We start from the raw sequence: 17,006 nt of genomic DNA on the forward strand, positions 1-17,006 counted from the left end.
TAGCACAACATTTCATGTATTACCCAAGTTAATACTAAACAGAAGACTGTACTTCCTGAACACCTGTGCACAACAAAACCCCCCTTCAATCATTGCTGTGAAGATATTTCAGCATGGAAATCACCTTTTCAGGACTAAAAGCAACCTGTGCCTTTTAACAGAGTCCAGACTCAAGTCCAACTATTCCTTTTCTCAAGCAGCAACAACAAAGAAGCTTACAGGGTGTAACATCAGCAATTAAGGAAAGCAGGAGCAGAAATTAATTTCCCTGCCTCAGCTTCTTCGGGTTTACAGTTGCCAGCACATTACCCTCCAATTAAATATTGAGCAAGCACACTGAGGTGCACTCCATCTGCAGTGGATGAGATTTTCACAAGAGCCTACCACTGGCCCATCAAGTCTCACGTCACTAGAATTAAATCAAGGGTCACTAGTTATTGCTCATATTTAAGAAGTCTCACATATGTAGCATGAGGTAGTTTTTCATAGAGCCATAGAGTGGGGTTTGGGCTGAAGGGACCTTAAAGATCATCTAGTTCCAACCCCTCGCAACAGGCAGGGATACCTTCCACTAGATAAAGTTTACTGCCCTTCTAGAATTTTCTTTGAAATGCAAGCCAGGAGTAGCTACTGAATTATCCCTGCAGTCTCAGAAGAGTCTCAGATCACTGCCTTGAAAGTTTTCTTCCCAAGCAGTTTGGGAAAAAAAAAATCACAGATAACTAGTTCTTGCACTCCGATTATAATTTGGTATTACCCTCCGCCCTTCCACCACTGTATGTACATCTCCACATACCTGATTAGCACACTAATCCCACAAGGTAGTGTGAGCGTTCCGTGTCAGTATTAAAATTGTACTAGCACTAGTGTTATAACCTTATCAAACTAGAAAAAAGTTAGTTTTCTCCTTTTCTCCAAGACAAAGTCATTCTCTCAACACATGACAACCTCAAGCACTCAAGAAGTGGTGGACTCAATTAAAAGCTTAAAATAGAATCAAGCCTGAAAACCAAATATAGATTTTTACCTTATTTAAATCTAGCTAGTTCATTTGCATTAGATCAGAACCCTACCCCGTGCATATAAATACTACACTCTTCAGGTCTCTAAATCAGGGAGATCAACACAAGAAAAGACTACGCTATATGAAGAGGGAAATCCTCCCAACTATTTACTTCATAAAGGTAAATATGCCAGCAACAGAAAGGGTTGGACACAACCATTTTCCTCTTCTAACTAGAGCCTGCTAACTTTTATGGCACTATATAGTTATGTGCATGAATTAAGACACAAAATTATATAGGCCATTTTTGTCTTTTTAAACATCAAGACAAACATTAAAAAATGTTTGGTTTTAGCAGCAAATTTTACTAACAAGGTTACACTTACAGTTAAAGAATCACCATCCACAGTCCTGCCTAGGTCAAGCAGAAAGCTGAGTAGAAAGAACAACACATCACAGCAGACGTTCTTTGAACCGTACATACTTTCCTCAACTTGAAAACAATATTAATCAATGCTTCTGCTGCAGGTCTATATATAAAGATGGAATACAAGAAAAAAGTCAAAATACAGGTATCCTCCACAACAGGGATCCACTAATCTTAACTCCTAGTGGAGAGTAAAAACCCAGAGGGATATTCCTACAACTGAATTCTTGCTTTACAGAGAGAACTTTTAACATCAGTAGCCCTATCTACTCATGAACAAAGGACACCACTGCATAATCTAAAGAAAGTCAGTCTAAAATGCAGCGCGTACACACAGCACATCACACATACGCACCTTGGGGTCCGTGGTGCCAGTCAATCCTGATGCTTAAGGCAAAAATTTAAAATGGTGATACATCAAGTTGTTTGGGATGTGAATAGCAAAGCTTAAACTTAATTTCTGGAGGAATACATGTCTACCTTGCTAAGGAAACTATTAAGGGAACAAAAGACTATCAAGCAGAATGCAGTCTGAACCAGTTTCTACTTTGAAATCACTGGTGAAAGGAAGATGAAGTGAATGTAGCAAGGTAAGCAGCAAGAATGAAGAATGATAGCTCGGCTCCCTGCAATCCCTCCACTGCAGCCCTCATGACCAGAATTGCTAAGAAGTCCCTCTGAATTTAGCACAATTACAACATCCCAGCTGCATTGCAGGGTGGGAGATTAATGCCTGTTTGCAACCTTCCCTGGCCATGGGATGCATGGCAACCATACCTGACCTGGAACAGTCACAAGTACCAAAGACTCAAACCTTTTACTTCAATTATATGCATAGAGCACAAGTGACACCTACTCAGTTTAGCTGTTAACACAGTATCAAAGAGTGCATCATCCACAGGACAAACATAACAGTCACCTCTGCAACAGGCCTGAGTGCACGTGAAATCCCTAGAAGCCCTTAAGGTTTAATGCTCTGTGTGTCCATCCTACCAAGAAACCATGTTAAAAGAATACTGTTATATATTACAATACATTAGCAGTGATTTTACTTGCTTTTGGTTTGTCAACATTTCTTCATTCTTGTGAAATATAACTTTCTAAATTCAGAAAAGCCATACCAAGAGATCAAAATTGAAGAATGATGCGACATGCTTGAATGTGAACTGGAAAACAATCATTTATCTAGAATCTCTCACATATATCCTTGACATTTTGCTGTATTTCCAGGATCATTAGTAGTGCGCAGAAGACAACCAAACAGAAGATTTTATATTCCCCAAGCATGAACAGAGAACCATTACGTCTGCAGAAAGACAATGAAAAACAAAATGTTGCTGCAATGAACTTCTGAAATAGAGGCAACTTAAACCAGTCAAGTGAACAGAGGTCATTTTCATCTCGTATTATTAAAATATCCCATTTCTTATCTGTAACCAGCCCCAACTAGATATTGAGGTCTAGTGATCCAAGACTGTAGAGTCCACTGCTAGCAACTGCCATGCTCCAGTATCCTCCTAAGCAGCAGGCCACATCTGGCAGTGGGCAAGAATTCCCCTTCAGCTCCTCCCTGTGACTGCTAGGGACCACTGTAACAGAGGAATTGCAGACATTCAGGCCAACATGCTCCATTTGCACCTTCATAAAGAAGTTACCATTCCAGTATGCCTTGTCTTACTATTTCAGTAATAATCAATCACTACTCTCCTAATTTAAATGCAGTCAGAACTTCAAAAAGATTCTTCTTTCATTACAATAGTATCTCCTAGGCATGACAAATAATCATCTCTGAGTAATCCTAACCTGGAGACACTCCATTTTCACTGTAGCAGAAGCCAAGCTCCAAAACAACTCATGATTGTTATACAAGGATCCTTACAGTGTTCACTCAAGGCTGATGAAATTTGCTTGCTGGGAGTTTTAAAGGCTGCTGCAACAGTGAGTTGACTGAGGCAATAATCTTAAGGGCTAAAAAAATCTTCTATACTATGTAGGAGACCCAAGCTGGATTCCTTCTCCTGCTTTCCCAAATTTCAGAGCGCACACAGGAGCCACTGAAGCCTGTGAAGAAAGTCAGCGTGTTGGTCCCCTCAGGTCACCAGCTGATTAAGCAAAAGCAGCAGACACTGTTCAATTCTCTAATTCAACTTTGAACCAATCAACCAACTACGAAACTAAGTGTCACCCGTAATTAACCTCATGAAATGGCTTTCCCACATCCTGGACCTTACAGTGATCCCCATGGCATTTCACACTTCAAAAGTACAGAAGAAGTCTAAAATCATCCCAGGAGCTGGAATTTGATCATGAGGTAGCAGAGGTCTAAACAGAGCAAAATGAAAGATCTGTTTTACAGAACTCCAACTGCTCAAAAATTAGAGGTGGGATAAGTGGGAGAAACTAACAGAGGGCGGCACGAATAGCAGTTTTAGCATCATTCTCAAACACAAAGCATAGTCAAAACAACTCAGTTTGTCCCTAATTCGGACTTCTTCAAATATACAGCTTGGTGCATATTGGTTCAACATAGGCAGCCAGGAAATTTGGTAGGGATTTGTTTCCTATGGCAGCATTACTTTAGGAGAACTGGTTGGTGACTGTTAGAAGTGCTACCCAACTCCATGCACCCAGCAAAAACAGTACAGCAAATGTGAAAAAGAGACTGCCAAACCAAAATATGATGTTTTAGAGACACCAAATATGAGTTGGAAATGATTGTTTGAAGAGCTAGCGCAAATGCACACCAGTACAAAGTTCAGGTGGGTCATTATTTCACCTTGATCAAAAGTCATTTCACACAGACCTCGTGCTACTCAAGTTTACACTCAAATTTTACACATATTCAATAAACAGAATGCAAAGAGGCACAATTGTAGAAAGAAAGTTGCAGAACTAACAAGCCATCTCCACAGTAGAAAATAGTGTTGTTCAAGTGGACAGAAAACTGGTAGAGGTAGCTAGGAAATACAAAACAAAAACAAAACAAACCAAAAAAATAGCATTAAATGGTCAAGTTGTTCTTTTCCTTGAAAACTATGTCTGCAAGACGGTGAGCCACATTCTGTAGGGAAGAGGCTTCATTAGCCTGAAGTTTTTCATAAGTGTTCCAGGCCAAGACCCTCCACAACTCTGAGCCTGTCCCTTCTAGGATGATTATCAAGTACCATTTGAGAATCCAACTTGCCAGTTAAACCCTTAGAGCAGAAATCAGTTTGCAGAGATGGGCACAACCACGTCCCCCAGCCTGGGAAAAGCACTTGCTGTTTGGCAAGCTGGGCTTGTTAACAAAACATCAGCCTGTTCACCCTATAGCTACATGTTCCAGTGCCCAAAAAGAGTAATTAAAAGCTCCTAAGTATGAGTGGTCCACACCACCTGTAGTTATTATCAGCTAGTAGAAATCCGGCAAAGATGGGAAAACCCTGACAAACATCAACTCCAGACTGCATCTTAAATTTTGAAAAAGGACAGGAAGACTGCTTCGCCATCTTCCTTCCTCTGCTTTATTTGTCCAGTTATTCAGAATAAAGTGCTATTTACACATAGTAAATCTGAATTACTGTGGTGCAGTTAAAGATGTATCACATGTATGTCTTTGTCTCTGCTCATGTTTGTCAGGGAAGTCTGACTAGAAATCTTATTAACATGCAAATAATGTATATTATGTTTCAATCAACTGCTATAGAGAGCTACTCAGTAGCAGTATTCTTCTTATCTAGCACAGCAGTAAGACTCCTTCAGTCTACAGAGAGGCCTTACAACAGAATAATTTATTTTCTGTGTATATTTTAAAATGGTACTATTTGAAAATTTTACCACTGCACTTTAAGACACAAGAAAAAAAATCTTAACCTGTGAGAAATCTTCAGCCACATTCGTAGTAGCCTTTCTAATGCTTTGGAGAGATGCAAAAGTAGTACAGATGCTGCCACTCAAAAGCAGATTCTACACTATATACGTGTATATATATATTAAAGAAATATATTATATATATATATGTATATATAAATAAAATACAGACACCACCACTGGTACGCAGTTTCAAACCAAGCCAGGAGAGGGAGCAAAAGCCGCTGAGACGGAGCTGCTGCTGCTGGGGATGGAGCGGGAAACAGGGGCTCCATCCAGATTTATATAGATTGATAAACAAAGAGATATATTTACATATTACATACCTAGCTGTTTGAAGAACAAAAGGTTTTCAGATTCTGTTGTGAAAGCTGTTCTGTTTTACAGCCTTCACCCTCCTGAAATATTTGGGCCACTCTGCAGCAACATTATTACGTTTTTCCTTACACTAACTATACAAGTAACATCATTAAAAACAAACAAGTCGGTATATAGTCATGAAGGAACCCAGGATTTTAAAAATTTGGTCTCAAGTGTGGTGTTAAATGCAATACTTTTTCACCTAAATCTCTGAGCAACCTATTAAGAGACGATTGTTAACTTTAACCTTGACTTACCCATCTGCAAAATAGCAATCATTATCAGTTCTTAGTTTTGCCAAGGGCAAACAACAGGCCACCAGATGGGACTAAAGAAAACACCTCTTACTCCTACCTCTATCCTTAATCACAATACCACAGTAATGGCCATAAAAGGGGTAACAATTCTTAGCCAGGTTTCTGGCTAGCACAAACCAGTATTTCTCCCCCTGTAACACAGCAAGCTACAGCAGCTGAGGATTCCAGTATTTCAAAGAAACACTGTGAGGAATCTTCAGAGGAGCCCCCCAGCAGGTGGGAGAGGGGGAGCACCCACATCAGAGACAGCTACCAAAAACCTGCAGTCCTGCAGAATGCACAATCATATACTATCTCTTCACATCATGTTGCTCTACTGTACCCAATTTCTAATTCAACAATTCCGCTGAGAAAAATAGAACAGTTCGGCAAGGGTACAGGCAGAATGAAATGATGACAACCTCATTCGCAGGCTCACTGAACTAAGATGAAAGACAGGAGCGCTGGCAAGAATAGCCTAAAAGTATCCGCAGGCTGCAAAACACAAAAAAAAAGCGGAATCAACATAATAGAGAGGGTTTGAGTAGGAAAGATAGGATCAAATTAGAATAATGCAAGTGTGGGCTGCATATCAGGAAATACTTCTGGCCTGCAAAATCCACTTACCTAAGAAGCTTCCCACATAGCCCCTTGGTGAACAGCATGAGATGGCCTCCTCGCCACCTGCACGCAGAAGGCAGGAGCCCTGGCACAGAAAAAGGCTCTAACAAACACTTAACTCACCTGGGTATGGGCTGCCTACTTTATGGGCAACATCCCACATTAGGGATTTTAATCCCAAATGAGCCATGAACTCGGGGGACGTCAGTGCACTGTGATGCTTTGCAGATCTGCACAGCCGTACCATATAGGGGCCAACAGTATTAAACAGTGTCAAAACTGGAAGTGCAGGGGAAGCACATGTGGCTGTTCCTAACCAGCCTCATACCTTTAAAACTCCCGGAGAAACCATGTACTTCTGCAAGCCCTCTATGCAGAAACTCAGCATCTAAAGGCCATGGTCTGTCCTGCAACACTGAAACCAGCACATGAATAAAAGCCACTTCATTTTACTGGGTGTAAAAAATGAAATTAAGCTTTCTGAGATGCTACTTGCAAGAAGCATTTAATAATTTACTATTTAAATTTCAATAATTTACTCCCCCTATCAGTATGCTGTAAGAAAACACCTTGTTCTTTAGTCCTCACAGCTTCTGTGATCTGCCACTGGATAAGCTCTTCCTACAGATACTTCTTTGATTGTGATTTATTTTGCTTCAGGTTTTCAAAAAAGCTGCAATTTATTTTTTGCCAGAAGCAGCCTTCAGTAAGGACTGATGGAGATTTGTCTTCCTATGCAAATAACCAGGCCAACAAGACTGCAAGTCAGATTTAGAAATGCATATGTCTATAATTCATTCTCCCAAAGGTTTGTTACTTTAAGTAGATAAGGACAAAGTTTAGCATCCCTCACTCAACAGGAAGCCAAGTTCTCCAAAAGCACTGTGCTTGGCACATTTGTGAAGAACAGGTCTGCTCCCGCTCCCCCTCACGCCATGTTTCTGTATCATCTCTCTAATAATTCACAAATGTAAAAATGTACCTTGCTGACAAGTGGTAATTACTACATTGGAGATTACACTAATTTTTAGGACAGACCCAAGAGACATTGCTTTATGACAAGAGTACACTGTTCCAAACTTCTCAACTTTTCAGGAGAAGTTAAGGACACAGTTGCTTGAGTTCGAGTGCCTCTATTTCATGCAAGCCTCCATACTGAGCTCACAGCTAGGTTTTCTGGTAATAACTAGCAGAGTAAGACTTGGGTCTTGCTTTACATGCCTTGCACAAGAAACAGAGAGTAATCAGGATGCTGCTGGTGAACTACATGCACATAGAGTATCACATACATGGTTTCTTTAGGAGAGGGAAGGGGATCTTCAGATGTACACTTGACTTACAGTAATTACAGCAGCTCTCATTTGCTCACTGGGGACCTAGGACCCATAAACATTGCCAAATCTTTTCCACAAGCAGATCAATGGAAATGCACTTCAATTTCCTTGACAGCGAATTCATAAAGAAGAACACCAAAACGCTATCTAGCAGGAAAACATACTTTGCTCTTCAGGACACAAGCAAAGTTGTGTTCTGTGCCAGCAGAATAAAAGGCTTCATTAGAGAAGGATTTCAGATCCAGTGAGTACTTACAACTCCTTAGGTCTGGCCTGCTTTAAATGGGACAGATTTACTTCATTCCAAGTTTTGAAACCATCTTTAAACTCACTGCGTTATAGGATGGGTTACTTTCTGCTGCATTGGTTTTCCTCTCCCAAAAGAGCATGTATTTTTGCTGGTTTATTTATGGACCATATTTTCTTTTCCTCCTAGGAACTTTCTTGGTACCAGCATGCTGGTTTGTCATCACTGTGTTTTCTGCCCCCCGCTCCCCCCTTTTATACTTGTTCTATACAGTTTTCAAATTATTTTGTCTTTACGTATTATCATTTAGCTTAATATTTAGCAGATTTTAAGTACAAGAATTTGCCAATATTTCAGACATCCAAAATAATTTAGTTAGAAAGTTCATTTCTTATGACATCTTCACACTATTGATTTCCTACAGTCAGCCAGAACAAATGCCTGTTGTAAGAGATGCTCACTCATCTGCTGATGTACAAATCACAATAATGACACTGAAATGAGTGCTTCAAAAGCAAAAGCGCTCCTTTCAGTGTCAAATCCTTATTCTCATAGCTCAGTAGTCATACTGTTCCAGTTGTGTATTGAAAAGAAAATAAAACAGAATTGTTTCCAGTTATTTGAAGATTCAAGTTTACATTCTGCCCAACATCTGAATTACACCATCCCTATCCGCTACAGGACTGACAGAATATGCAGTATACTCTGGTAGCAAAGTGCTCGTTTTGGACACAAACTGTGCTTTACATGTAAATATATTCTTCATGAGCAAAATAAGCTACACAGGTAGAGGTGTGCCTTTCAGTAGTAACTGCAATTCTATTGCAGACTTCTTCCAGCAAGACTATCAGTCACAAATCACACTTTCCTACACGGCTAATTGAGAAAGAAGACCTAAGAAAAGCAGTTCAACTACATCTTTACTGGTAAGAAAGCAGATAAAGCCAAACCTTGCCCAAATACAAGCACACTTTAACAGATGCTGGATACCTCTACTTCACTAAACCAAACAAAAACAGGCTGCTGTTTAAGTGCAGCACAGGCAATGAAATAGGATTTATGTCATGTGAACAGTCTGTCTCAGTAAAGGGCATCACTGGAGGGGGAAAAAAAAAAATTTCAGGCTGGTCTCTACACTAATGCAATCTCTGGCTTCCTGCTGCGACTGTGTGCAAGGGTATCATTCAGTGCCAACAGCGACATGCAAAGCCACAAGCTCATTTTATGTAGGCCATAAAGCAGCCTCCACATGTGACTATCACCAGAGCAACAACTTCCACTTACTAGATTGCACGACGTACACCTCAGCTGAGAGAGTATCTTCTAAACACACTGAGGATTTCTTAAAGCTCTGAATTGTGACTATTTTTGCCTGGAGAACAAAGCCAGTCCTAGGTTCATTCAAATATAAAACAGTCAGGCCAGGTGCAGAATTTAGACTGGGTTGCAAATAACAGCCCTCTAAGATTGTTCTGTCTTAGCTGACAATTATTCTCTACCTCCTGCTCAAACTCCTAGCAGGCATTTTCTCACTGGAAAATCAGCACAGTTTTTAACTTGATTAAGTAAAGTACAAATATCACTCCCTAAGCTGGTAACATGCCAGTGCTGAATTTTCAGAGCTGGAAAATTATACTTTATATAGATTTGAGAAGTTCCAGTACATTTGTTTTTACATATTTACAGTAAAAAGCGCATTACCAAAATGGATGTATTGAACATGTCTTCCTCACACTGAGGATCCCAGTTTTAGAAGTTCTTGCTGCTCTCTCAAATGTTAAATGAAATGGATTAACCGAAAATTAGTTTTATGCAACTTAATGAGTTAAATACCTATTGTTATCTTTAACATGCTGATTCATTACATCTAACAAAGCTTTGTAATCAACTAATTATCCTCAATTCCACTTGCAGATTTTAAGGTTGATTTGCATTCAGCAAATTGCTATAAAATTAAGTGAAACAGCACCCAGACCTTTTTGGTGTATCTTCATTGAAGGATAATCCTGCACTTGCTAATTCATCCCTCTGCTCTTCCCTCCCTCAGATAGCAACCTACACAGACAAAACTCTTTTTTTTTTTTTTTTTTTTTTTTTTTTGAAAGGACACAAACCAGAATATTTTTATCTTACTGGGCTGGTGGTTTTCTTCCCAAGGTCTGTTACAGGGCTCATTAACAGTTCCCTACCCCACAAGGGATCAAGATAAAGAATTTCTACAAATATTCCAGTTTTCCCAGATTATTTAAGCAGTCTTCAACTGTATGTTATTCCCATTGTAAGAACTGAAAAGTTGCAGGACTTGGAGGGTTCTTTTTATTGTTTGTTTTTTTTAAATATCTTTTATTAAGTATAAGAATTAATCACAGCCGTATTATCTTGTATAACATTTCCATGGTTCCTTTTGCATCACACAGGTTAACTACCATCTGGTAATATGAGACAGCTGTCTTGACACTACGGTGGCAGCGATCCACATCCACTTTACACAGGTTGAACGGCTGCCGACACAGGAATCCAAGCCGTTTAGAAAAAAAACTTATTCAAGTCTCAAGGTACAAGCACTATAAAGGACTTCCTAGAAGTACTGATTTCTTGATGTAGTTGACTAAGAGAATGCCAGTTTCCTTTAAAAAGGATTCCAGCCACTTTAGCTTCGAAGGACTGAAGGGGAAGGAGGAACGGTGTGGTATCAGCACCGGTCCCTGGGCACAAGGCAGTGCTGCAGCCCCTGGGAGACGGCGGGGAGCAGGAAGGAACAAGCTGGACGTGCCACCTCACACACTGCCCCTCTCCTAGCACCAGAGATCCCCAAAGCAAGCATCGCTGTGACCTGATACTGAGCAAACTAGGGATCCTTACTCCCCACCCAAACACACACAAGGTGCATGTGGCCTTTACCTCCGCGGAAGCTGAGGCTGAGGTTCTGTCTGGGAAGCTACAGACACCCAGAACCTGCAAGTTAGCTTTTCAGGAAGCCGAGATAACAGTGAGACTGGGAGAAGACATTAAAACAAGGAAGGATATTTGCTGTTTTCCAAGTTGGAGACTTCCTCCATCTTCTGAATCCAGCCAGAGTAAACTCATCCTGGGGCTGGCTTGGTGCCCCTGCGCCCAGGCAGCAGGACCCTCAGCAGCCCCCACCCCCTGAAGCTGGGGACCCCCAAGGGCCACCCCACCACTTCGCAGTGCTTCTCAGACGAAGGTGGCCCTGAAAAGCTGACTCCCCAGAAACACATTCGTGGGCAAAGGGCCCAGCCCAGGACCAGACTCCCAGAGAGGGCTGTCTCCCAGCTTCCCCACAAAACCCTGCAGGCTATGCCTCAGGGCGATACAACTCTGCCATAAATATCCCAGATTAATTCTGATCCTAGCATCAAATCCACTTAAGAGACTTAAAAGCCTCCAAAGTCCCCAGAGCTGCCTGCCCAAAGAGGGCTCTGCAAACAAGTCTTGGGCTGGACAAGAGAAACATTATCAAACAAGGCAAGCCATTTGTACAATTTTTAGTAATGATGTTTGCAAGAGACAAATGGGACAAGATAGCCAAGTTGACGTCTTGTACTACAAGAACAGCCACAAAAAAACCTCGAGTGCTGGACACGGATGCATGGGGTAGGATTTGTGTAAATATTCCATTCTTTCTGGGAATAGCTCATTAAACAGACTGAAGAGCATATGCTGTCATTTAACAATCAATCCAATAAGGAGAAATGGCTATTTACTTAGCTTTCATAGAGAAATCTCTAGTTTGTTTTTTTTTTAAAAAAAAAAAAACAAAACAAAACCCTTAAATTATCACCCCATTGCAAAATAAATAAATAAATAAATGAATGAATGAACACACAAAAACAACAACAACAAAGAAAAACCCAACCACTGTAAGCGTTAGCGCTCTGACAAGAGCAAGGGTGGAAGAGTTGCTTCCCTTTCCCCTCTGCCACAGCAGAGGTGCAAGGCGTTGGGGAAGGGGAGCGGGCAAAGGGGCACACACACCCCCACCCCCCCCCCCGCTGCAGAACGCCAAGGCACCGCAACGCCAGGGCTCCGCGGGCAGCACCAGCACCCCCGCCCTTCCCTCCCCGTCCCGCCGAGGGGGCACGGCCAGCCAGCAACCCACCCGGGGCTCCGGGGCAGCCCCCCCCCCCCCCCCCGGGCTCGGCCCTCGGGAAGCCGAGTGCGGCCGGAACCGCCGAGACACCCGGCCCCGGGGTTGCCTCCAGAGCCGAGCCCCCGCAGCTCCGCGGGGGGCTGCCCCCCTGCCCCGGGGGGTGTCCCAGCCCCCGCCCCGCAGCCCCTCGCCTCGGGCCAGGAGCTCTCGCTCCCCGCTCGCCCGGCGCGGCCAGAGGCGATTCTCACGGCGGGCGGTCCCTTATGCAACCGGGGGGCTGCGCTGGCTCGGTGGCGGGAGAAAAACGCCGTCTGGAGCCCGGGGTTTATTTATCAATACAAGCGACTCGAGTGCACCGGATTACAAACAGCCCATTGTGTTGCATCGGAGCAGCGATGAGGGCTCTTAAAATGACACATGCTTTTCCCATTCCACTCAAGTAAAACTAAGTCCTAAATACGTTCCCATAAGTAGAAACACGTCGGGTAAGCGCCGCGACTTTAGTTATCGCTATTCCTGAATTCCTGTTACTTAAGAATCGCGCGCAATTAAGCGGCTTTCCGTACGCTGTAAAGCACCACGCGATTAATTACAGATCGCGGAGACTGGAAAGAGATGCCGAAGTCTGGGAGCGAGCGCGTCTCCGAAACGGGCGAGCTCACCCTGGCACGCGTCAGCCTGCGCGGTGGCGACCTGCCAGCGTTTACTGACCCCTCCTCGGGTCACTCGCGGGCGGCGGGAGCGCGGGCTTTCCGCGCTCTGTGGGTGCCCGGGCGCGGCCGGCGGGCACCGCGGAGCCGCTCCCAGGGTACCCCCGTACTCCAAGAGGGGGGCCCCGGGGAGAAGGGCAGCGCTCCCCGCCGCTGCTCCCGGCGCCCCGTTGCCGCTGTCCCGCCGGGCGGGCGGCGTGCCCGGTGCCTCCCCCCGAGCGCTGCCGGCAGAGCCAGCCGCGGGCACGGCGGGCAGAGAAGCTCACCTAGGGGAGCCCCGGCCGGGCAGCACGGACCCCCCCCACACCCCCCCAGATCCCGGCTAGAGACCCGGCGAGGCCCCGACGCCCAGAGGGGCTGGGGGTGTAGCGGCCGCGGCCGCCCCCTCCGCCCTCCTGCGCGGCGAGCGGTGCGGAGCTCGCTCCTGGGCGCGCACCGCAGGGAGTCCCGCAGCTTCCCAGGGCTCGGGCAGCTTTAGGAAACGGAAGGCAGGAGACGAAAGGGAAGGAAAGCCCCGCTACAGCACCACCCTCCTCGAAAAAAAAAGGGGCAAACAAACCCGGGCAGCGCTTACTTTTCGTGCTTTGCGTTTTCCTGGATGGCGCTCAGCACCCCCGGGTACGCGGGGGGGAAGCCTTGCTGGAGCCTGCATGTGGCCAAGTGCCGGTGATGCTCGTCCTGGAGGCAGGCGTTTTCGTGGTACAACTTGGCCACTTGCTGCTCCAGCTCGTCTATCCTCCGCTTCTGCTTCTCCAGCAGCTCCTGCTGCGTCTCAATAATCTTGTTCAGTTCCTTCAGGTACTCCGCCGCCTTGCTGGGGTTCTCCGCGGGGCTCTCCATGGCCGCCCCACACCTCTCCCCCTCCGAGAAGCAGGTGGGGGGCGCAGGTGCCGGCCAGCCCGCTCCGCTGGGAACTTAAGCGAGAGGGAAGAAATAAATAACCCGCCGGAAACCAGCCCCCCTGCCAGCTCCGCTCTTCCCCTCCTAGAGCCGCGGCTGCCCAGGCGAGCGTAGGAGCGGCGCGCAGCGGCCCCTACTCCGCGCCGCCATTGCTGGCGCTCGGCTTCCCGCCGCCGGGCGCTGGCGGAGCCGCCGGGCGCCCGGCCGGAGCTGCCGCCCGGGGCCCCGCCGGAGCCGCCCGGAGCCCCGCCGGAGCCGCCCGGGCGCTGTCCCGCCCTGCCGGGGCCGCGGCCGGGTCAGCCCGTCGCCTGGCAGCGCCCGCGCCCCCGCGGAGCCCGCAGCCGGGCATGGGAGCCCGCGGCTCGCCCGGCGCTGCCGCTCCCCGCCGGAGCCAGCCGCCCGCCGCTCCGCCGCCGCCGGGGATGCGCTTTAAGTAGCCGCGGCTGCCTCCTCCGGGGGGCTCGGCGGCGCGGGGCGGCGGGCCCCCGGCCACCCTTCCGCGGGCGCGGTGGGCGCCGCCGGGCCGGCCCCGTCTCCGCGCTGGGGTGCGGGGCGCGGCGGTGGGGAGCGGGAAGGGCAGCGCCCCGGGGCGCGGGAGCGGTCGGGGGGTCGGGCCGCCGGGCGGGGAGCACCCCCCCACCCCCCCACCCCTTGCCGAGCGGGCTGAGGAGCGAAGCTTTTCCCGCGCCCTCCTGGGGGACGGTGGTTTATTGCTAAGTGGCACCGGGGTGGCGGGGGCTCGCAGCGTGCTGGCAGCCGGCCCCCCCCGCCTTTCCCCTCGGCAGCCCTGGCGGTTGGAACCTCCGCTGGTGAAACGCTGCTTCCCGCTGAGGTTACAGCAAGAAAAGTTGCTGAGACTGGGGTCCTGTGTCATCCCGAGTGAATGCGTGTTGGGAATGCTTGGGAAAACCGGGAATAGGAAAGGGAAACAGAGGGAGATACTGCAGGAAGAAGATAGGAAGGTGAAGACACGCTTTCCTCCCTCCCTCTCAGTGTCTCTTTAATTTTTTTTTTTTATTATTTTTCTACCTCTTCTCCACCTTTAAACTTTGCAAGTTTTCAATTACTCAAATTTTCTTGGACGAGTTGTTTCTGCTGTAGCTAAAGCACAGACCCTTTCTTGTGGTGTCAGCTCCCGCTGGGATTTGCCGGGATGGATGGCTTTTGGGGTAGGGTCTTTTCAGCAGGGTGGGGAAGGCGGGGGCTGACACAGCCGTGGCTGCTGGAGGGGTTGGGGTTTCTGGGCTCTCCCCATCTGTCCTGGGAGTGAGGGGCTGAAGCTTTTGGAAATGGAGCTCCAAAGAGGAGGGTGTATGTCCCAACTTCTCCCCCGCTGCCTCTGACTGCTTACTTTTCAAAATGGAGGAACTGGGCATGAGGGGAGGAGAAGGCCTAGAAACGCAGAGATTCATCTGACAGTTTTCATAGGCATTCTGATTTTAGGCAAAAATAAGTTATCAGCGAAACTGTTACATTTGCTCTGGACATATGTGTAACGAAGGACTGTTGTGACTGTTGAAAGACTGAAGTCCTAGTGGGGGTCATGACTTAACAGAAAAGTCTTTAGCTGCTCTTTGGAGGGGCCAAGCTGCTTCACCAGTAACTTGATCAGTGTTTTTCATTAGAATTGTTAATCTTTTTTCTTTTTCAAAATACTGTTTGTTCAGAATATAGATGCTGAAGAGCACTTTACTCTGGTCATTATGAGAATAAATGTTTATCACAATATCTCACTGAGGCAACCTGCACAGTGGTATTTGAGGCAGCCAGGAGATTTGCCAGCTGTTAAATTGATAAATAAAGAAAGTGAACGTGCTTCTTGTACGCAAAATAAAATGCAAAGTAAGACGCTCAAAACTCATTAATGCACCCGCAGACGATAAAAGCTTATTAAGCATTTCACCGAAAGGACAGCTGAAATGGAGCAGCAGCAGTTAGTACAGCTAGTATCTGTTCAAAAGTCATCCTTTTAGGTAGAAGTTACTGAGTTGTGAGACCCGTGCAATGTTGCTAAAGAGGCACGAACCATTTTAAGTGTGGTTACTTTCCTTGTTTCTTTTACAGATTACATGAAAATGCCTCAGTTCCCACATGGCAAAGTTGTATCCTATTCAGTGCCTTACAGTCTGGGTAGATAAGCTAACCAAGGAATAATAGCTTGTGACTGGACAGCTTCTCTTTTTTGTCTGGTTGATTTTGGAGGGGTATTTTGAGAGGATACCAGTAACAAGATAACGAACTTGACTTGCCAGTCGGAAGCTCAGCTGCTTGTGCTTTCCCATAGTTGACGTGGAGAAAATAAAACCTACTGGAAATGCTCTTCCCCGAAAAGCATAAATTAGACTGAACAATACAGTAAATGCTCAGAAACGGCCTCAGGTTGGCTCCTGGCTTCCTGGACCATGTTACTGGTGCGTTTTGCATGTTGCTGGCACTCAGCATTTAGAAAGAGGAAGGAGTACTCTGTCTGAGGGGGTTGTTTCTGGGAGCCCCAAAAGGCTGGGATGCTTCATCACGCTCTGTAAATTAACAAGAAGAGGTAAACTCAGAAGATAAGCATATTCGTGGAATCAATAATATATTAAATCTCTGGCTGTGTGTAAGACACAGATTATAAAAGCAGATCTACCTTGTTCAGATTTGCTCAGTTAGAAAATTAAGCAGCATCAAGCCTAACCTTTTTAAATATGAGAATTACCAAAATAGCACTCTTATTACTTGTTAACATCTTACCTCAGACTGTCCATTTTTATAAGCGAAGCAGCACATGGTTAATTCTTGCCTGGGAAAGTGCCAAGGAAGATTTAAATATGAAAGGAAATGGTATTCATTCAGTAAGTAGGATTCTCTTACTAATTTATTATTAGCAATAGATAAATATCCCATCACACTTTGGAAAAAACTTAGGATGGCCTTAATTTTGGACTGGTAGACTCCATTTAATTTTAGACTCAAGCCTTGGTATTTTCTGGCAAATCGATACCCTGCAGAGTACCGTTTGTGAGTGTAGGGGTATTTGTTCCACTGGTCCAAATTCTGGTTGGGGTTCAGAGACATCCCTCTTGCCTGCGGGACTCCGTATGTGCTTAGATGCCCAACAGGGATCAGGCATGTGTGCCTGTTTGGGTCTGGAAACCTGGCTCTTGTG

At 45.8% G+C, this 17,006-nt stretch overlaps 1 protein-coding gene across 10 annotated transcripts in view; it reads right to left on the reverse strand.

Moving 5' to 3' along the window:
• IQSEC1 (IQ motif and Sec7 domain ArfGEF 1) overlaps window positions 1-14,396 on the reverse strand; it is a 352,024-nt gene extending 337,628 nt beyond the window's left edge. For 2 of the 10 annotated variants that reach the window (XM_032995870.2, XM_032995869.2), the window contains exon 1: window positions 13,533-14,243. In XM_032995870.2, the coding sequence (XP_032851761.1) occupies window positions 13,533-13,798 (266 nt within the window). In that variant the 5' untranslated portion in view covers window positions 13,799-14,243. Of the gene's footprint in view, window positions 1-13,532 lie in introns of all 10 variants that reach the window. The other 8 variants (XM_032995874.2, XM_032995862.2, XM_032995863.2 and 5 more) reach the window with 8 other exon arrangements.
• Window positions 14,397-17,006: the final 2,610 nt, after the last annotated feature.

This window comes from Tyto alba, unplaced genomic scaffold (assembly GCF_018691265.1).
Source record: "Tyto alba isolate M040663 unplaced genomic scaffold, T.alba_DEE_v4.0 Super-Scaffold_49, whole genome shotgun sequence".
NCBI classification, from domain to species: Eukaryota; Metazoa; Chordata; class Aves; order Strigiformes; family Tytonidae; genus Tyto; species Tyto alba.